This window comes from Dipodomys merriami, unplaced genomic scaffold (assembly GCF_024711535.1).
Source record: "Dipodomys merriami isolate MVZ:Mamm:240054 unplaced genomic scaffold, mDipMer1.0.p SCAF_7, whole genome shotgun sequence".
Classification (NCBI taxonomy): Eukaryota; Metazoa; Chordata; class Mammalia; order Rodentia; family Heteromyidae; genus Dipodomys; species Dipodomys merriami.
In genome coordinates, this window is record NW_027206290.1 from 30,858,237 (window position 1) to 30,880,402 (window position 22,166).

Sequence of the window (22,166 nt, forward strand, 5' to 3'; positions counted from 1 at the left end):
GTGAGACTATTATCTCCAGTTAACCTCCAGAAAACTGGAAGTGGTGCTGTGGCTAGGTAGCCTTGAGTGAAAGAACTCAGGGACAGCATCCAAGCCATGAGTTCAGGCCCTACACCAACAAAAAAACAAAACAGGCATACATGCCCCAGAGGAAGGACTCAGATTCATGTCCTAAAAGCAACTTCATTGGAGTTATTTATTCTCTGTGATGCTTTAGGCTCTATTCCCTTTATCCCATGATTAGAAATCCTGACTAGCAGACACAATCCTCAGAAACTTACTGAATATTTTATCTGAGCACTAACCAATTTCCTGTTTAACTTTCTGTTAATTTTTAGTTGTACGCTAGCCATTGTGGATGATACATCCCAGTGGCTATAGCTATTGTTAGCTCTACAGAGTATACTGAGTTCCATTCTGGTGGGAGTTAAATTGCTAAAGAATACCTTGTTTCTTTTAAGACTGTGTGTTGTTAGGCAATATTATGGTGAGAGTTTTCACTTGTTTAGTCCAAAGGCATACTGAGATTGAATATCTGGGTATTACTTCTCCACTCAGGGAGTGCTAGCATTTTTGTAGTTATATCTAGTAGTTGTTTCCTAGTAGGCCTTTGAGAGTTATACCCTGTACACATTCAGAATAGGGGTTCGCCGGCAATCACTCAGTGCATGTTTGAGTTATGTTTTGGCTGGTGACCTTCTGTCTAGCACTTTTGCTTCCAAGACCTATTTCAGCAGCCTCAAACTCTGGTCTCTTTTTTTTTTCTTTTATTTTGCACAAAGAGATAATTGTTTTCTATTTTAACTCGGCTTACTTTCAGTATGGAGAACATGACCATAGAGAAGAGAAGATGAATTCAAGGATCACTTTAGTGCTTTCTTTCACTCCACTGTTTTTTATCCATTGCCTAAAAACTATTGTTTTGTTTGTCTACTTTTTTATTTGTTTATGGAGACAGAGTCATTTTACTATCAGCTTCTTTACTGTGACTGCAATTAGAAGCATCTGAATTTTTCTTTAAAATTTTTCCATGTTTCACTAATAACTAGCTTCGATAATATTTAATGCTCCAGGATTGAAAAATTATAATATAGAATAATTAAATCAGAGGTTTACTTAAAATTTTTTCTTTTTTCCTAGACATCACTTAGTGCTCTTACCCAACTGATGAAAAAGATGCCCTATTTCCGTAAGCAGATTACTAAGGTAAACAGTATTATATATATATTGATGCCTTACTCTTTTTAGCCAGTTGATCTCTCCAGTTCTGTATTTGTATTATTTATACTTATTCCAGCTTAAACCTTTTAATCTTTGTTTTGATCAGCTTAGAATAATTTAAGAATTTACCAACTTAGTAGGAAAATTCAGCATTAAAATTGACCAGTTGGTGGTTGTTATTCTCATGTTTCTTATAATTAAGAACATATTAGTAGATTTAATAACATATTAGTAGATTTAACAGCCTGTAAGTGGTAAGATTGTGTGTGTGTGTGTGTGTGTGTGTACTCTGTGTGTGTATACATATGTGTAATATATATATTTTTTATTTTTACTTATAAATCACTATCATAATAATCTTTACATTTTTGTGATGTTGTACCCTAGTCAAAAAACCAGTGATTTACCTAGTAGCAAAATATATGAGAGTTGCATTTTTTCACATTCTGTCAACAATTGTTATCTTCTGTTTCATTTTATCCTTCCTAGTAGGTATGAAATGTATTTCATTGTGGTCTTGATTTTCATCTTTTAGTGTGCATATTAGCCACTTGTGTATCTTTTTGCAGAAATAGCTACTAAATAACTTGCCTGTTTTAATTAAAATGTTCAAGAATTAAAAAAAAACAGTGATTTAAATGAAACATTTTGGTGTTAGCTGTCAGCATTTCATTTTTCATTGCCTCGTTTTCATTACTCTCAAACTCAACACAATTTATCTTTTGCTGTCTGTTGTTTATCCCCTATCATATTACTACTTCTGACTTCCTTTCTTGATTTAGCTTTTACTTACATGTTACTCATTTTCACTTATGATCACACATTCCTTCAGACCTATCTCAAAAGTTGAATCTTACCATTTGCACAAAAAATAATTAAAATGCTAGAAATAATCCATTCTTCTGTTTTCCAGCAAGTTGTCCACCTTAATTTAGCAGAAGATTGCATGAACAAGTTCAAGCTTAATATTGAAAAGCTGTGCAAAACTGAACAGGTATATGTAAAGTCATAAATGCCTATGCTTATATGAACTTCGTGAATTAAAATGTAGGTTTTGTCTGCTAAATTTAGTGCTTGTTTTCACAAAAAATAAAAATAAGACTTTTTTTGGGGGGGTGCCAGTTCTGGGGCTTGAACTCAGGGCCTGAGCACTGTCTCTGACCTTTTTGCTCAAGGCTAGTGCTCTACCATTTGAGCCATAGAGCACATCAGGCTTTTTCTGTATATGTGGTACTGAGGAATTGAACCCAAAGTTTCATGCATGCTAGCCAAGCACTCTGCCACTAAGCCACATTCCCAGCCCAAAATAAGACTCTTAGAAAGGACCCCATCTAGGAAGTATTTAAGATGCAAGCCTCTACTATGTTCAACTATAACAAAGTACCTGAGATAAATCAGCTTATAAAGACAAAGGTTTATTTTTGACTTACAGTTTTGTTTGTGTTTTTGATGCTGTGAATAAAATCCAGGACCTTGTGCATGCTAAGCATATTTGAGGTCCACAGATTTGGAGGATTCAGGTATAATCAGCTGCCCTCATAGCTATTTTAAGGCCAGTGGTGAGGCTGCACATAATGGTGAGGGTATCTTGCAGAGCAAAGCTGCTTACCCCACAGCCATCCTCTATAAAGGCTCACCCTGAATGACCTGAAGGCCTCCCAGTAGGCTCCACTTCAAGTTTCTACCACCTCCCAACCAGCATTGTTGTTTTTTTTTTTTTTTCCGGTCGTGAGTCCTGAACTCTGGGCCTGGGCGTTGTCCCTCAGCTCTTCAGCTCAAGGCTAGCGCTCTACCACTTGAGCCACAGCGCCACTTCCGGCTTTTTTTTCTTTTTGCTTATGTGGTGCTGAGGAATCGAACCCAGGGCCTCAGGCATGCAAGGCAAGCACTCTACCACTGAGCCACCTTCCCAGCCCCCAACCAGCATTGTTGTGGGCTAAAGCATTATCACATGGGTCTTTGGAAACACTCTAGATCCAAACTATAGCCCATTAAGAATGGACTCAGAGGCCCTGAATTCAAATCCTGGTACCACCACACAAAAAAACAGCTTTTCGTATAATGCTTCATCCTAACAGAAATAGGAAGCAGCAGGTTCGGATGGCTCATGCCTATAATCCTAGCTACTCAGGAGGCTTAGATCATGGTTCAAAGTCAGTGCAGACTCATCTGTGAGACTCATCTTCACTAAACTACCAAAACAAAGCCAGAAGTGGAGCTGTGGCTCAAGTGGTAGAGTGCTAGGCTTGAGTACAAGAAAATCGGTGATAGCACCCAGGCCCTGAATGCAAGCCCTAAGACCAGCACACACACACAGGAAAGAAGGAAAGAAAGGAAGAAAGAAGGGAGGGAGGGAAAGGAAAGGAAAAGAAGGAAAGGGAAGGGAAGGGAAGGAAGGGAAAGGAAAGAAAAGGAAAGGAAAGGAAAGGAGAGCAAGTTGCATATTATATTAAGTATTGTAGTAGCCACATTACAAAAGTAAAAAATACAATTTAATAATATATTTGACTTAACCAAATACATTAAAAACATTGTAGTGTCTAATCAGTATGAAGATTACTAGTAAGATAATGACATTGTTTGTTTATTTTTTTCATACCATGTATTTCAAATCTGGTATTTTGCACCACACTACCTCTTTTTGTTGGTAGTGGTGGTTGTGGGGCCTGAACTCTGGGCCTGGGTGCTGTCCCTGAGTTCTTCAGCTCAAGGCTAGTGCTCTATCACTTCAACCACAGCTCCACTTCTGGCTTTTTTTCTGCTTATGTGGTGCTGAAGAATTGAACCCAGGGCCTCATGCATGCAAAGCAAGCACCCTACCACCTACCACCCTACACCATAACACCTCTTACTTCAGATGGCCTACATTTCAAGTACTCAGTAGCCGTTTTACTTATGCTGGATAGCATACATTTAGATTAATGATTTTCTTCTTTTCTGCTTTATTTTTTACTTGTTTATGAACTACTTATAAGGGATAGTAATATTTTTCTGTAAAGTGTTATCAATATTCCACTAAAGTTTGATGATTAAATGGGTACATTTAACAAAACTGAATTTTGATTGTAACCCACTGGTTGTATTTTATTTTCATTAAGGACCTGGCGCTTGGAACTGATGCAGAAGGACAGAAGGTGAAAGATGCTATGCGAGTACTCCTTCCAGTTCTCCTCAGCAAAGATCATGATAATTGTGATAAAATAAGAGCAATCCTACTTTATATCTTCAGCATTAATGGTAATGAAGATTTGTTTTCATAAATACATTGAAATATCCAACTCTAAAATCACTGTTGTTTTTGTTTTTGTTTTTGTTTTTGTTTTTGGCCAGTTCTGGGGCTTGAACTCAGGGCCTGGAGACTGTCCCTTAAGCATCTTTTGCTCAAGGCTAACACTCTACCACTTGAGCAACACCACCACTTCCAGCTTTTTTGAGTAGTTTATTGGAGATAAGAGTCTTACAGGTACTTTCCTGCCCTGGCTGGCTTTAAACCTCAATCCTCAGATCTCAGCCTCCTGAGTAGCTAGGATTATAGGTATGAGCTCATTGTGCCCAGCTAAAATCACCTTTTAACATGTAGTTTACTATTGATCATTGGAGAATCTTAGAAAACTCAAAAGGTAGTTGCTGAAGTTGGTTAAGTAAATATGTGGAAAATAGGAAGTTGGTTAAAGTAAGTATGTGAGAAATAGGAAATTAAGAGAAAACTAAAGGGGATATAATTTGACTGTTCATTTTTTTTAAACCCAAATTCATGTTCCACTTAAGAAGAGTTGGTTGCTGTAGCAGTTATGTGATTATGTGCTTACATTTTTACTTATATAAGGAACTACAGAAGAAAATTTGGACAGACTGATCCAGAATGTAAAGATAGAAAGTGATAGTGACATGATTCGTAACTGGAAATATCTTGGTGTTCCCATTGTTCCCCAGGTAAGAAGTTACACTGTGTTATTTTGTGTGTGTGTGTGTGTGTGTGTGTGTGTGTGTGTGTGTGTGTGTGTGTGTGTGTGTGTGTGTGTGTGTGTGTGTGTGTGTGTGTGTGTGTGTGTGTGTGTGTGTGTGTGTGTGTGTGTGTGTGTGTGTCTATGTCTATGTCTCATGGTTGTGTGTGTGTGTGTGTGTGTGTGTCTATGTCTATGTCTCATGGAGCCGGGCGCTGGTGGCTCACGCCTATAATCCTAGCTACTCAGGAGGCTGAGATCTGAGGATCGAGGTTCAAAGCCAGCCCGGGCAGGAGAGACCGTGAGACTCCTATCTCCAATAAACCACCAGAAAACCGGAAGTGGCGCTGTAGCTCAAGTGGTAGAGCGCTCGCTGTGAGCTGAAGAGCTGAGGGACAGCTCCCAGGCCCAGAGTTCAAGCCCCACGACCGACAAAAAAAAAGTCTCATGGAGACTCCTGGGCTGGCTTCAAACTGTGATCCTCAGATCTCAGCCTCTTGAAAAACTAGGATTACAGGTATGAGCCACGAATGCCTGGCTTAGCTAAACTTTCTTTATGTAGGAATCCTTGTGCACATTCACACCATAGATTTTATATGTGCATGCCAGTACTGGGGCTTGAACTCAGAGCCTTGGTGCTATCCCTTAGCTTTTTCTACTCAAGGCTGATGCTCTACCACTTGAGCCACAGCTTTACTTCTAGCTTTCAGGTGGTTAATTGGAGATAAGAGTCTCACAGACTTTCCTGCCTGGACTGGCTTTGAACTCTCATCCTCAGATGTCAGCCTCTTGGTTAGCTAGGACTATGGGCATGAGCTACTAGTATCCAGCCTCTTTTTTTTTTTTTTTTTTTTTTTTTTTTGGTACACTGTAGATTTTTTTTTCTTTTTTTTTTTTCTTTTTTTTTTTATTTTTATTTTATTGTAAAGATACTATACAGAGGGTTACAGTTGCATGAGTGAGGTAATGAGTACACTTCCTCTTGAACATTGTTACCCCCTCCATTGTTTTCCCCCTACCATCCCCTCCCTCCCTCCCTTCCCCAAGGTTCTTATTTTTTTTTTTTTGATTGTGATTAAGTGATTACTTAATTTCCGGAAATTCACAGTATTGTGGAATAATGATGCTCATTTAAAGTCACAAGTTCATTCTAACTTTCCTGGAGCAAATTGTCTATCACAGTCTGTAATATATAACGGTGCTCATATGTTATATACCATATATGTGATCAGCAGCATGGGGATATTTAGTAGTGGTTCAACCAGATGAGTGGGAGTTCTTTGTTTCTTAAGTCCTGTTAGTTTTGTCATATCACCTAACCTTTTGGATTCATCATCCACTTATCAGGGAGACCATGTACTGTTTGTCTCTTCGTTCTTGGCTTATCTCGCTCAACATGATTCCTTCTAGCTCCATCCATTTCCCTGCAAATGCCATTATTTTGTCATTTCTAATGGCTGCATAATATTCCATTGTGTATAGATACCACAATTTTTGGATCCATTCATCTGTGGTGGGGCATCTAGGTTGTTTCCATATCCTAGCTATTGCGAACAGTGCTGCAATAAACATGGAGGTGCACGTGTCCTTGTATATTGGTTCCTGTTGTTCAGGGTAGATGCCTAGAAGTGGTATGACTGGGTCGTAAGGGAGGTCAATCTTTAGCTTTCTAAGGACCCTCCAGACTGCTTTCCAAAGTGGTTGTATGAGTGTACATTCCCACCAGCAGTGTAATAGCGTTCCTCGTTCTCCACATCCCCTCCAGCATTTGTCGTTGGCTGATTTGTGGATGTGGGACATTCTGACTGGGGTAAGGTGGTATCTCAGGGTTGTCTTTATTTGCATTTCCTTCACCACCAGGGATGATGAACATTTCCTCATGTGTTTCTTTGCCATTTTTATTTCTTCATTTGAGAAGTCCCTCTTTAGTTCCCTTGCCCATTTAGTAATTGGTTTGTTGGGTTTGGGAGGGATTAGTTTCTTGAGTTCCCTGTATATACAGGATGTTAACCCCTTGTCTGATATATTGCTGGTAAATATTTTTTCCCAATTAGTTGGTTGTCTTTCTAGCTTGGTTGCGATAGCTTTATCTGTGCAGAAGCTTTTTATTTTAAGGTAGTCCCATTTGTCGAGTCTCTCTCCAATTTGTTGTGACCCTGGGACTCTGTTCAGGAAGTTCCTTCCTGTGCCTATTAGTTCAAGTGTCTCTCCTACTCTGTCCTGCAGTAGTTTCAGAGATTCAGGTTTAATGTTAAGGTCTTTAATCCATTTTTAGTTGATGTTGGTGCATGGTGATAGGCTGGGGTCCACTTTTAGTTTTCTGCATGTGGCTGCCCAGTTTTCCCAGCACCAGCGGTTGAAGAGGCTGTGTTTCTTCCATTGTATGTCTTTGGCTCCTTTGTCGAATATCAGCTGGCTGTAGGCCTGTGGATTTATTTCTGGATCTTCTATTCTGTTCCATTGGTCTTCGGGTCTGTTTTTGTGCCAGTACCATGCTGTCTTTGTTATTATAGCTCTGTAGTAGAGTTTGAAGTTCGGCATGGATAGCCCTCCCATATTGTCTTTATCCCCTAGAATTGTTTTGGCTATTCTAGGTCTTTTGTTGTTCCATATGAATTTTTGGACTGTTTTCTTGATTTTTTTTTTTTTTAAGAAAAAACTTCTTTCCATTTCCAGATAGTTTTTTTATTATTAAGTAAACAAATAAATGTTGTTTCTTCTCTTTTCCATATATAATTTGGACACATATTTTTCTAGTGTATTTGTATTTATGGTTCCTGTTGCAGTTTTTTACTTGTGCTTTTTTATGATTCATTTAAAGTAATAATTTGTTATATTTTAGTTAAACATTTAACATTTATGTAATATTTATATAATGCAAAGAAATAATTATATTCTCAAAAAAATGTAAGCTCAAAGCTATGAGTAGAGCTCAATGGTAAAGTACTTGCTTAGGAAGCTTGGTTTCAATTTCCATCCAACACTAAAAAAAGAACCAAAAAAACCTCAAAGTTAAAACTGGAAGAATTCTTTTTAGAATCTCACCCTTTCCCACTAAGGTTTATATTTTTATTTGAGAAAACATGCCTAATCCTAATCTGATTGTTTTTAAGTAGGTACTTTCACTCTATTTTAAGTCAAAAATAATATTTTCTGGTAAATTGAATTTTTTTTTTGGGGGGGGGGTCCAGTTGTGGGGCCTGAACTTGGCCTGGGCGCTGTCCCTCAGCATTTCAGCTCAAGGCTAGCACTCTACCACTTGAGCCACAGTGCCACTTCTGGCTTTTTTTCTTTTTTGCTTATGTGGTGCTGAGGAATCGAACCCAGGGTCTCAGGCATGCAAGGCAAGCGCTCTACCACTGAGCCACCTTCCCAGCCCCAAATTAGATTTCTTTTTTTGGGGGGGGGGTTCCGATTGTGAGGCCTGAACTCTGGGCCTGGGAGCTGTCCCTCAGCTCTTCAGCTCAAGGCTAGCACTCTACCACTTGAGCCACAGAACCACTTCTGGCTTTTTTTCTTTTTTGCTTATGTGGTGCTGAGGAATCGAACCCAGGGCCTCATGCATGAAAGGCAAGCGCTCTACCACTGAGCCACCTTCCCAGCCCCTAAATTGAATATTTTTGTTAAGAAATACAAAGAATACTATATTATTGGTTTTTAATTTGTTCCTCTATATTAGTCTCAACCAGGCAAACCATTAAGAAAGGATCGATCTGCAGAAGAAACTTTTCAGCTTTCTCGATGGACACCTTTTATCAAAGATATTATGGAGGTAGGTCATTAGCTTTCTCTTTATATTTGTTTGCTAGCCATTTGCATTTGTTGAAAAATGTTTTATTCATTTATTAATTGGGGTTTTTGGTATTTAATTTTCTGAGTTCTTTATATATTAATCTCTTGAAGAGTCTTAAAGACCTCAGGAAAATTCACCACAGGCTGTCTGTACATAAAAAAAATAAGCCAATTAATCAAATACAAGTACACATGTACTTTATATTTTGGGGGTGCTAGTCCTGGAGCTTGACCTCTGGGCACTTCTCTGGGCATAAGGCTATCACTCTACCACTTGAGCCATAGCTCCACTTCTGGATTTTTCCTGGTTAACTGGAGATGAGTGTCATAGACTTTCCTGCCCAGGCTGGCTTTGAACAGTGATCCTCATTATAGCTGCCTTTAGTAGCTAGGATTACAGGTATAAGCCTATAAAAAAAACTTTATTATTGTTTCAAATAACCATATAGCATAAGTTAAGATCATTTGAATGAAAGCTTAACAAAGTAATATTCATACATATACCACTATACTAATTTGCTGAGAAAAGTATTGTGATTAAAGTATAAACTTGACTAGAGTTGGCTGTTAGATCCTAGAGCCAATTGATAAATGATACTTTAGTACAGTTTGCTTTTAAAGATAACATGGAGGCATGGCTTAACTGGTAAAGAGTACCTGACTAACAAGTTCAAGACCCCAACACTGCCAAAATTTAAACAAAATGCAACATATAATCATATGGTTCCAGATTGAATCCTATACCAGAAAAAAATTTTAAGAAAATAGCATTTATAGGAAATTAAAAAATAAACTAACCCGAAAGTTGCTTATGGCTTTAATAAAATAATTGTTTATTCCTGTTTTCCTTTAAAACCCAGTTCTTACTTTCCTTTGGGTGCTAATTTAGTGCAGTGTATTATTATGATTTTCCTGTTTTGCTTAGTTAAGTTTTTATGCTGCACATAAATGTTTATGAAAAAATCTGAAGAATTTCAGAAGTGGCAAAAAAAAAAGAATTTCAGAAGTAGAAGTGTGGCTCAAGTGGTAGAGTGCCAGCCTTAAGTGAAAAAGCCAAGTAAGAGCTCAAGTCCTGAGTTCAAGTCCCAGTACTGGGACACATACACATACACATAAAAAAACAAAATCTAAAGAATTTATATTTTATTTAATGTATTCCCCTTTCCTGCAATGATTATGCAGACCTAAATAGTTCCTCTAAGCTGCTGTTTTAAAATGAGTTGATATTCTTGACTTTTAACAATAATTTACATGTTAAATTCAGGAGATCTACATTTGGATCTGTGGTAATCTTAGGCTCTTAAGTTTTTCCTGAAACATGGTTTGTTCCTTTCTTAACAGTCTTATTAAAATATTCTTTCATTACTTTGTACTGAGCTCATTATACCTAGTAGTATTTTTGTGTTTTATGTATTGTGTTTTGGTTTGGTTTTGGTAGACACTTGCTATGTAGGCCTTGAACTCACAAGCCACCTCCCTCAGTCTCCCCAGTGCTAGTATTAACAGCCACTATGCTTAGCTTTGTGGCCAGTTTTCAGTACTATTTATACTGTCGTGTAGAGATCTCCAAGCTGTTTTAATTATCTAATTATGAAAAATACAATCATGAGCCTTTTTGTTGACATGTTATAGATTACTAATAAAACATTATATTGTACATTTTTTTGGGGGGGGGGGTCCGGTCATGGGGCCTGAACTCTGGGCCTGGGCGCTGTCCCTCAGCTCTTCAGTTCAAGGCTAGCACTCTACCACTTGAGCCACAGGGCCATTTCCGGCTTTTTTCTTTTTGCTTATGTGGTGCTGAGGAATCAAACCCAGGGCTTCATGCCTGCAAGGCAAGCACTCTACCACTGAGCCACCTTCCCAGCCCCTGTACATTTGTATACCAAGTATATCATAAAGTGTAGCACTGAAAAGGGGAAATTTTTTTTTAATCAAAAAGAAAATGTCCCACATTCATGGATATCTTGAGTATCCCTAGGCCAGGTATGTGCCTCACATTTTAGAGCCACTACTATGAAGCCTTCAAGGTGTATCAGGATTGGGCAAGGCAAGCACTCTACCACTGAGCCACCTTCCCAGCCCCTGTACATTTGTATACCAAGTATATCATAAAGTGTAGCACTGAAAAGGGGAAATTTTTTTTTAATCAAAAAGAAAATGTCCCACATTCATGGATATCTTGAGTATCCCTAGGCCAGGTATGTGCCTCACATTTTAGAGCCACTACTATGAAGCCTTCAAGGTGTATCAGGATTGGGATGGTAGTCAGGATCTCCTAATACTCTAGAGCCAAAAGGTCCTCCAAATGAAGAAGGTCCATCTGCAAAAAATATTAGTTTAATACATAAATGATGATGCTAAGTTTTGAAGCAAAGTATGTGGAATTCAAAGAAAGAGAAAATCATATATAAAATATATGCCCTTAATGTTTATTAATTATAAATACAAATTTGTCCTTCATGCAAAACAAAAAAAAAGTCCTGAATTTATAGCATTTTCTTGATGGTGTTCACTCTTTCTTCCTTAGGATGCCATTGATAATAGATTAGATTCAAAAGAATGGCCATATTGTTCCCAGTGTCCAGCAGTATGGAATGGTTCTGGAGCTGTAAGGTAAAACCTACACATGAAAGTCAGTGAAATTTTCAGTATGGCACTACAAACTAATAACTGGAAATGGTACACAGGTACTCATTTGACAACTGCCTTCAGATAACACATAGTTATGCAAGAGATGGTTTTTATTTAATTTTAGTCAGTTAAAATGAGTCCAGGAAAGCAATACCAAAACATACTTTCTTATATAAAATACTTTTACAAAATAAAACTATCCATGCACACACACACACACACACACACACACACACACACATACACTTTCTTATATAAAATACTTTTACAAAATAAAACTATCCACACACACACACACACACACACACACCTTTTTATTCTTAATATAGCAGAGAGTTTAGTATATTTTTTCTTTTTGTTTTGTGTGATACAGGGTCTTGCCGTATAGCCGAGGATAGCCTTGAACTCCTGATCCTCCTGTCTTAGCATCCCTTAGCTGGGATTACAGGTGTGTACTACCACACCCAGCTTGGCAGAACTTTGTTTATTTTGTTGGGGGGAGCTCTTTTTTCTCCCTTTTTTTCCCTTTCCTTTTTTCCCCACTATGTATTCCAGGCCAGTCTAGAACTTTCATTTTTTCTGCCATAGCCCCCCAAGTGCTAGCATGTGCCATGACATGTGACTGGCTTAATCATCTTAGATGATACATAGTCTTATACTCAGTACCTGACTTAACACATAAAATCATTTATTCTTTTTTTTCTTTTATGCTCAATTTCATGCTTACCATTTACCTGTTAGTCTTTATGCCTTTTCTACCTGTATTTGTAACCTAGAGAATGTATTCTACTCAGGAGGATGAGATCTGAGGATCACAATTTGAAGCCAGTTTGAGCAGAAAAGTTCCCAAAAGACTCTTATTTCCAGTTAACTACTGAAAAACCAGAAGTGGTGCTGTGGCTCAAAGTGGTTAAGCACTATCTTTGAACAAAAAGAGCTCAGGGTCAGCACTCAGGCCCTGAGTGTAAGACGCACAACTGAAAAAAAAAAAAAATGTCAGGGAGTGAGTATTGTGTGTTATTTGTGGTACTGGGGTTTGAACTCAGAGCCTTGTGCTTGCTCAGCTGGCATTCTACCATTTGAACAACACCTCAACCCTTTTTGTTCATTATTTTGGAGATGGATTGCTCATTATTTTTGGAGACAGCAAACTTTTCTTCCTGACTGGCTTCAACCTTGATTTTCCAGATCTCAGCATTCTGAGTAGATAGTATTACAGATGTGAGTTACCCATACCTATCTTTAAGTTTTGTTTTGTTGCTTTTTCTCTTGGCTTTCAGCAGTTTATGGTATATGTAGGTACATTTCTCTTTGTGTTTATTCTACATGGGTTTTTTTTTTTCTTTTTACTCTTGTGAGTTGTGGGGCCTGAACTCTAGGCTTGGGCACTGTCCCTGAGCTCTTTAGCTCAAGGTTAGCGCTATACCACTTTAGCCACAGCGCCACTTCTGGCTTTTTCTGCTTTCATGGTGCTGAGGAATTGAACTCAAGGACTCATGCATGCAAGGCAAGCACTCTATCACTGAGCCACCTTCCCAGACCCTCTACATGGGGTTTTAAGTTAATTATTACATCAAATTAAGGAATTTTTTTCAGGCATTATTCCTTCAACTTTTTCTTCTCCTGTTTCAGAACCAGTTTCAGAAACTAGTTTCAGACATGTATGGAAAGATCTGGTATTCACAGATCACGCGAGCTCTGTTTATTCTTCTTCCAAATCTTTTTCTATTCTTCAGCTTTGAATTATGTTCTCTCTTCAAACTGTTTTGAGGTTTCACTGTTGGTTATAACATGTCAAATCCTCTTTTGAGCCCACCTGGTAGTTTTTCATTTTAGTTATGCATTCATATGAATTTCTATTTGGCTTTTGTTTTTGTTTCCTCTCTTGTCTGCCTTCCCTCCACTCCCCCACCTCTCGTGGTGCGGAGGATCAAACCCAGGACCTTGCATATGCTAGGCAAGTATTCTACCACTGAGACACTTCTTTAATTTTTACTTTCCATTTCTTGTAAGATTCCCTATTGGTTAACTAACTTAGGATATATTTTTCTCTATCTTTTTTTTTTTTGGTCGGTCATGGGGCTTGAACTCTGGCCTGAGCGCTGTCCCTCAGCTCTTCAGCTCAAGGCAAGCGCTCTACCACTTGAGCTACAGCGCCACTTCCAGTTTTTCTGGTGGTTTATTGGAGATAAGAGTCTCACGGAGTTTCCTGCCTGGGCTGGCTTTGAACCGTGATCCACAGATCTCAGCCTCCTGAGTAGCTAGGATTACAGGCGTGAGCCACCAGTGCCCAGCTTTCTCTCTCTCTCTCTCTCTTTTTTTAATCATGTTTATAATAACTTGGAGGTTTTGTTAAATCTATTATCTGGATCTACTAAGAATGTTTCTATTAGCTATTTTTTCTCTCCTAAAGTGAGCTACACTTTCTTGACAAATCCACTTATTCTGAGTTGAAAATTGGACCTTATGCATTGGAGCAACTCCCTTTTGTTATATTAATTTTTGGAATTAAACTATGAAATCTTTCACTTTTCTTGCATGTAGCCACCTACCTTTTGTTGAGAGCTTTTTGTTAGCATAAATTATTTGTGGAAATGGGAGTTTCATTGTGACATTTCCAAACATATGAACAATATATCTCAATCAACTAATCTATCCCTGTCTTCTCCACATTCCCTTACCCTTTCAAGAGTTTTAATTTTTTGGCTTGGCTCTTACTGGCTACCTTTGTGTCTGTATAGAATAGGAAGTCAGCCAGTTGTCTGTGCAGACATTGTGTTACATGCTTTAAACATGTACCTTTCATCCTTTGCTGGTCAAACTGATTATGGGTTGAGGAATGCAACAAACCTGTTCTCAAATGTCCTTTTTTAAAATACTTTTTTCTGCAGATGTTCTCAGGGTTCCCCTGTGTGCAAGTAGTTTAGCAGTCATCTGGCACAATTGAGAGAGTATATCCTTACATCCAAGATTTCTTCATTAACTCTCAGACTGATGGGATGCCCACATCAGTTGGGATAAAGACACTGGGCTATCAAAGATTCATGTGTCTTTACTCAAAACCACATCCAGCCATCTTACTGCCATAATCATCTGAAGTTCAGCCAGGGCTATCCCAGTGCCTCATCAGCTCCAACTCTTTCCTTTATCTCTTCAAATGCTTAGTGTCTCAGTGCCACTTTCACCCACTGAGACACACCTCCCTGAGAGACAGTGCCCAGGCCCAGAGTTCTTTTTTTTGTGAGGTGGGGGAAGGGATGGTCATGGGGCTTGAACACCAGGCCTGTGCCTGTGCACTGTCTCTGAGCTTTTTCCCTCAAGCACTCTACCACGTTGAGCCACAGCGCTGCGTCCAGATTTCTGGTGGTTAATTGGAGATAAAGATCTCATGGAATTTCCTGCCTGGTCTGGCTTTGATCCTCATATCTCAGCCTCCTTAGTAGCTAAGAGCTACCTACATGTGTGAGCCACCAGTGCCCGGGAAAAAAATTGTTTCTCAGTGAATCAGACTTTTTAGGTATATTATGTCTTCATGTGAAATAAATAAGGAAGGATGTTAGTTCTACTTTATAGGTAAAAATGCTGAGCTGGACTATAAGTGACTCTTTTTGTTTTGTTTTGTTGGTCGTGGGGCTTGAACTCTGGGCCTGAGCTCTGTCCCTCAGCTCTTCAGCTCAAGGCTAGCACTCTGCCACTTGAGCCACAGCGCCACTTCCAGTTTTCTGGTGGTTTATTGGAGATAAGAGTCTCACGGCTTTCCTTGCCAGGGCTGGCTTTGAACCGTGGTCCTCAGATCTCAGCCTCCTGAGTAGCTAGGATTACAGGCATGAGCCACTGGTGCCTACCTGACTTTTTTTTTTAAGACAGGTCTTCCAGTGTAAGTGATTTGTTAAAATTATACATTTTAAATGGGCCTGTCCTACTTAAGTCTATGTGTTCTAATCATTTTTGAAAATCAACATAAGTAGTTGAGTTTGGTTAAATTAGGCTTTGTAAAAAAAAAAGTTGTTATGGGAAAGATCATGGTCTGAGGCCATCCTAGTCAAATAAAAAAAAAGAAAGTTCTTGAGACTTCATTTCAATCATTAGTTGGGCACAGTTAGTAAAAATGTCATACGAGGGATGTGGGAAAGCACAACAGAATCACTAGGCAGGCTGATCTGAACATAAAGTAAGCCTTATCTCAATAAATAACACAAAGGGGGTTGGAGAAGAGTGGAGGAATATATTGCTCAGGTGGTAGAACACCTGCCTAGCACGTAGGAGGCCCCAAGTTCAAGTCCTAGTATCACACAAAAAAAATTTTTTTAAGGTCTTTATGAACATGATGAAAATGTTTTTAACATGTTTGCTTTCTTTTTACTTTTTAGTGCTCGCCAGAAACCCAGAACTAATTATTTAGAACTAGACCGGAAAAATGGGTCAAAACTGATTATTTTTGTAATTGGAGGAATTACATACTCTGAAATGCGTTGTGCTTATGAAGTTTCTCAGGCACATAAATCCTGTGAAGTTATTATTGGTAAGTCATCCATTTTCTTTTTTAAAAATGAATTTTAGGGCTGGGAAGGTGGTTCAGTGGTAGAGTGCTTGCCTTGCATGAGGCCCTGGGTTCGATTCCTCAGCACCACATAAGCAAAAAAGGCCAGAGTGGCACTGTGGCTCAAGTGGTAGAATGCTCGCCTTGAGCTGAAGAGCTGAGGGACAGAACCCAGGCCCAGAGTTCAGGCCCCATTCCCCCCACTTCCCCAACAACAACAAAAAAATTTTTAAACTGGCTACTGGTGGCTCACACATATAATCCTAGCTACTCAGGATACTGAGTTCTAATTAACTTTGAAGCTAGCCAGGACAAGCAAAACCATGAGGCTCGTAGCTCCAATTAATCAGTAAAAAGCTGGAACTAGAGGTATAGCTTAAGTGGTAAAGCACCAGCCTTGTGCAAAAAAAGCTAAACAAGAGAGCATGACCTGAGTTCCAGCTCTAGTACTATCATGCACAAAAAAATGCTAAGTGCACGGGGCTGGGAAGGTGGCTTAGTGGTAGAGCGCTTGCCTTGATGCCTGAGGCCCTGGGTTCGATTCCTCAGCACCACATAAGCAAAAAAGAAAAAAGCTGGAAGTGGCGCGGTGGCTCAAGTGGTAGAGCACTAGCCTTGAGCTGAAGAGCTGAGGGACAGCACCCAGGCCCCACAACCGGACCCAAAAAAAAAAATTCTAAATGCAAAAACTTCCATATAGGACTGAGAATGCGGCTTAGTGGTAGAGTGCTTGTCTAGGATGCATGAAGCCCTGGGTTCAATTCCTCAGTAATACATAAACAGAAAAGGCCAGAAGTAGCACTGTGGCTCAAGTGGTAGAGTGCCAGCCTTGAGCAAAAGAAGCTCAGGGACAGTGCCCAGGCACTGAGTTCAAGCCCCAGGATTGGCAAAACAACCACCAAAAACTTCTATGGAAAATTTCATCTTGTGTTACACAGCTAAAACCAAATTATTTAAAACAAAAAAGAACTTTTAACCATAGTATATTTTATCTGCTCAGTTCAGTGGCTCACACTTATAATCCTAGCAGAGTTGGGAGGATATTGGTTTTAAGGCCAGCCTGAACAAAAAGTTTGTGTGATACCACCCCGGCAGAAAAATCTGTGTGCGGTGGTACACACTTGTGGTCCTATATACATAGGAGACTATAAGTAGAAAGATCATGTCCTAGGCTAGCTTGCAAGAAAAACCTAGACCCAATGTGAAAGACAACTTTAAAAAAAAAAAAAAGCAGGGGGGGGGCGGGGCTAGGGGCAGGTCTCAACTGGTAGAGTGCTTACTTTGTAAGTAAATCCGTGTTCAAACCCTACTACCTTAAAAAAAAGTCTTTTATCTGATTTGCTAATTTTCCTTACTAATCTTTTGTCATATTTTAATTTTAAGTATTCTGATTTGGGGAAAATAACCTTAATCCTTTAAAGTGCATGTCCTTTAATTTTGTTTGCTCTAACCTTAAGTAATTTTCAATTCATAAATACATTTCTACTTATTTAAAATTTTTATGGACATGGATCTGACATTGGTGAGGTCCATGTAGAACTGAGTTTAAGAATTGTAGTCAGGGAAGTGGTACTGTGGCTCAAGTGGTAGAGCGCTTGCCTTGAGCTGAAGAGCTCAGGAACAGTGCCCAGGCCCAGAGTTCAAGCCCCACCACTAACAAAAAAAAAGAAGTACAGTCAGCCAGGTGCCAGAGACTCTTGCCTGTGAGCCTAACTACTCAAGAGGCTTCCTGGTTCAAGACAAGTCAGGCAGAAAATTTGCTAAACTCCATCTCAAAATAAAAAGCAGGATTGGAGTTCAAGTGGTGAGCACTAGCCTAGTAAGCTGTTGAAACAAGTGTGAAGCCATGATTTCAAATTCTGGTACCACAAAAAAATTCAGTCAAAGCCACTGATAGATAAATTCCACTGACCAAGGGAAGTGCAAGATTAGACATGTGTTGATTCATAGCATTGCTTAGTTTTGTTGTTGAATGAAAACCAATATAGTTCTGTTATGAAAATAGAGAACATTCCCTGTTTTGTTCTTTAGTATACAAATCAACATACAGCACAAAGTAGACAAAACGTTAGAAATCAGAAGTGTTTCTAAAGGGTTACTGATCCTGTTCAATGACAAGGAAGGATTAAAATTGTCATATAGGGAAAATGTCTTGTAGAAATTTTGTTAAAATGGTGTAAGCATTTTGCATATTTAAAAGACAAAATAGTAGATTAAGCCAAGAAAAATTAACTGCTGGCTCTGAATAATTGTCTTTTTTCCCACCAGGTTCAACACATATTTTAACACCCAAAAGGCTGTTGGATGACATAAAGATGTTGAATAAACCCAAGGATAAAGTCTCCTTTATTAAGGATGAGTAGCTTTTTTTTCTAGTTTAGAGGTGTTTATTAATATGCTCGACTAAAATAGAATAAGAAATATGCTATCATGTAATTTAAACAATGTAAATATTTTATGAAATAGCTTTTCAAGTATATTTCTTAAGACTGTTTATGTATCATTGGATTTACCATTTCTAATAATTTAAAATATTGTTGCTGCTTTATAGATGATAAGAAGAAATATTAAAATGCTTTCTAAAACAATTTCTAAAGGATTTCTCCTTTAAAGCAGAATGTATTAGAATTATGGGTAACTTTTTACAGCTACCCCTATGCACACTAATTATCCATTAGATACTTAGTCATCTCATGTCAAAGTAAATAATTTTTTAAAGAACAATATTAAATGAATAGGTTATGAAAGTAAAAATTGTAAATATGTATGATAGAATTATTCCTATAAGTAGTTTTTTCTTTTAACTCAAATCCACAATTTCTTATATGTGTAAAGTAATTCCAGTTAGTAATAGGATGATTTCACAATGTATACTACTTTACTAGATACTCCTAAAGAACACAGTTTTATAATTATGTATATTTAAATTACAAAACAAAATCGTGAACATTCTAAGAGAAAATAAATACATAGAAAATATGTCTGAGTTGTTTTTTTTCTGGTGGGAAGGGAAAGTTGAGAGATTTAAAAATTCTAAGTTAGAATTACAAAGAAAGAAAAAAAGGTATCCTAATACTCCTACCAAGCTAACTTTTAATTAGTTTTTTTTTTAAAAAAAGAATGTAATGTCTGTATAGGGTTAAGACAATAAGGATGTCTGCAAGTATGTTCATGTTACACTGGGGGGATGTCTTCATTTTGAATCTCTATTTACATGATTTGTCCTCATTCTGTCATGTGACCGACCATAATTTTACGTATCATTCAATTTTGCTTTTACAAGTAATGCTGTTATTTGGATACATACCTTTACAAATATATACTTATTCCAAATGCAGTTTCCTAACAATGTCAGCGGTCTAAGGACTTGTAGATTTAAAATATTGGAAAATACTATTGCTTTCTTTTTTCTCAGGGTGGGGCAGGAGGGGGGGAGCCTAAAACCCTTGATTGGCTTCCTTGCTTAGGTGGCTGTCTACCTCTTGACCCATATCTACAGCCCAGCATTTTGCTTGTTATTTTGAAAATGGAATCTCTTGGGCTTTTCTGCCCAGAATGGTTTCAAATTGTGATGTTCTAGATCTTATCTCCTGAGAAGCTAGGATTATTGGCATAAGCCATGCCTGGATAATAATTGTTTATTGCTGGGTTTGGTGATATTGCCGTTTAAATTCAGGACCTCACATTTACTAGGCTGGTGCTCTACCACCTCAGCCATGTTTCTAGCTAAATTTTTTCAGTTTGTATATGTGTGTGTTTGTGAATTGAACCCAGGGCCTCATGCATGCTAATAAGTGCTTAAGTGCTAGACCACTGAGCCACATCTGTTGCTCTGGTTTTACTTATGTCAAAAGAGCCATCATTATCAGAATTCCATTTTGTATTTAGAAATATCTTCTGCATACCTTCGGGTTTCTTCTAGAACTGCTTGATTGTTTTATTTTTATTTTTTTGTAAATAACTCACCCATCTAGACCAATTTTAATGTAAGAATATATGTTAGATGTTTTTACTTAGCATTATGTAACATGCCTCCACTCCCCCATACCACGAGATTAAAAGCTAGGAAGTGAGTAGGGTTCTGAACCCTCGGTTAAGATTTGAAAAGCAAAAAGCTGGCAGAGGCCATCTTCTCTGGCTTTGCCAGTGCAGACAGGAAGGAGTTGTTTATAGCACCCACACTCCAGGTTTTAATGTCTCTCATCTTTTTCTTGGCTGTGAAACAATGCTGTGGCCACAAAAGCACTTAAACTTCGTCTTCTGCATCACAGATGGTGACGATGGCCTTGTGTGTCGTTTCTGCACCTCTTGCTTTTTAAATTAATTTTGTACGGTCCTAATTCTCTCTTAAATCCCTTTCTATTTAAATATCTCAAGGAGTTTGTTTTCTTCACAGAGCCCTGACTAATGCAGAATTTAACAATGATCCAGTTTTACAACTTTTTGAACAACTGGAGACTACTATGTTTTATTAGATAAATCCTGTGCATCAAGTACCATAAACCAAATCTGCATTTGAATTTTGTAGGAGTATTTCTGGATCCTTTTATTGACTATGTGTTTCTTTTTTCCTATTTTGATTCAGGATGTGTTTTAAATTTTATTTTATTTATTTATGTTTTTTTGGTGGGTCGTGGGGCCTTAACTCTGGGCCTGGGTGCTATCCCTCAGCTCTTTAGCTCAAGGCTAGCACTCTACCACTTGAGCCACAGTGCTACTTGCAGTTTCTGGTGGTTAATTGGAGATAAGAGTCTCACGGACTTTGCTGCCTGGGCTGGTTTTGAACTGCAGTCCTCTGATCTCAGCCTCCTGAGTAGCTAGGATCACAGCTGTGAACCACCAGCACCCAGGGTAGTAGAAGTAATCTTAACCCACAACCAAATTACTCACACTTTCAGAAATTTTCTAGCTCTTAGACTTTTCTAGATAAACGTTAGTATCATTTTGTTGCATTCTCAAAAATAGTTGATATTTTCCTTAAATTTATAGGTTAATTTAGGAAAAATTGCCATTTTTATGTTAAAACTTGATATCTAGCTTACTAGGCTGGAGCTTTCTCCCATTAACTTGTGCCTCCAATATAGCTTTTTTTTTGTGGGACCAATGCACCCCAAAGGACATGGCTTATGATAATTTATTCTGTAAGATGCAATATCTCTAACTTAGTTCTACTCTAGGATCTTGTACATTCAGGATACAAACAGATTTCTTCTAAGTTAAAGGAGGAAGATATGTCTTTCTCATAGGAAAATTACTACCACAACAATTGTGTGGCATATTAAACATAAATAAGTACAAATTTATATTTATTAAGAATTGGATCCTCTTAAATTCATTAACATATTACAATAATCATATGCCTATAATCATAGCTACTGAGGAGGCTAAGATCTGGATGATCAAGGTTCAAGGCTAGCCCAGGAAGAAAAATTTACTAGACTCCATCTCCAAAATAACCACCAAAAAGCCCAGCTACAGAATCAAGCCCCATGACTGAAAAAAAAAAAAGGAATAATAAAAAGGTCACTTCTTTTGCATAATCATAGTAGTTGACTAAAATGAATGACTACATCTTTGTCTTTAGAGATAGAAACCTTCCAATAGTCACTGATCCTGCTGCAATTTGAGCATAGCTACTTACAGTCCTCCTCAATGTGAAGACTGTCAAGCTGGTCATCTACCACCATGCCCTCAGTCAGTGTAAGCCTCTTTACTGACAGCTCTAGAAATTCTTTTTTACTGCCTAAATAGTTTTTCTAGTTTACTACTAGAATAGAATTAGAAGAAATAGATGAATTGACTGAGACATGGGAGATACCCCAGATCACATGATTGATAAGTATACAATTATCCTTATAAATCAGTGCCTGGAACTTTTCCGGAATTTTTCAGGGGCATTGCCCAATTTATTTTTCAGATTAGCCCTGTTGCAGTGATTGTATATAATGATACCCAATCATCAACGAAACATGGTTTAGAGGTGGGCAATATTTTTAAATTAGAAAAAAAATGATTACTTAAAAGCTTCTCAAAAA

General features: G+C 38.1%; 1 protein-coding gene across 1 annotated transcript in view; it reads left to right on the forward strand.

Moving 5' to 3' along the window:
• Positions 1 to 19,079, forward strand: part of Stxbp3 (syntaxin binding protein 3) — a 73,546-nt gene extending 54,467 nt beyond the window's left edge. Inside the window, exons 12-19 of the mRNA XM_070006171.1 lie at positions 1,141 to 1,206; positions 2,135 to 2,215; positions 4,320 to 4,458; positions 5,048 to 5,154; positions 8,845 to 8,937; positions 11,488 to 11,573; positions 15,962 to 16,113; positions 18,400 to 19,079. Of these exons, the coding sequence (XP_069862272.1) occupies positions 1,141 to 1,206; positions 2,135 to 2,215; positions 4,320 to 4,458; positions 5,048 to 5,154; positions 8,845 to 8,937; positions 11,488 to 11,573; positions 15,962 to 16,113; positions 18,400 to 18,494 (819 nt within the window). The 3' untranslated portion in view covers positions 18,495 to 19,079. The remainder of the gene's footprint in view (positions 1 to 1,140; positions 1,207 to 2,134; positions 2,216 to 4,319; positions 4,459 to 5,047; positions 5,155 to 8,844; positions 8,938 to 11,487; positions 11,574 to 15,961; positions 16,114 to 18,399) is intronic.
• Positions 19,080 to 22,166: the final 3,087 nt, after the last annotated feature.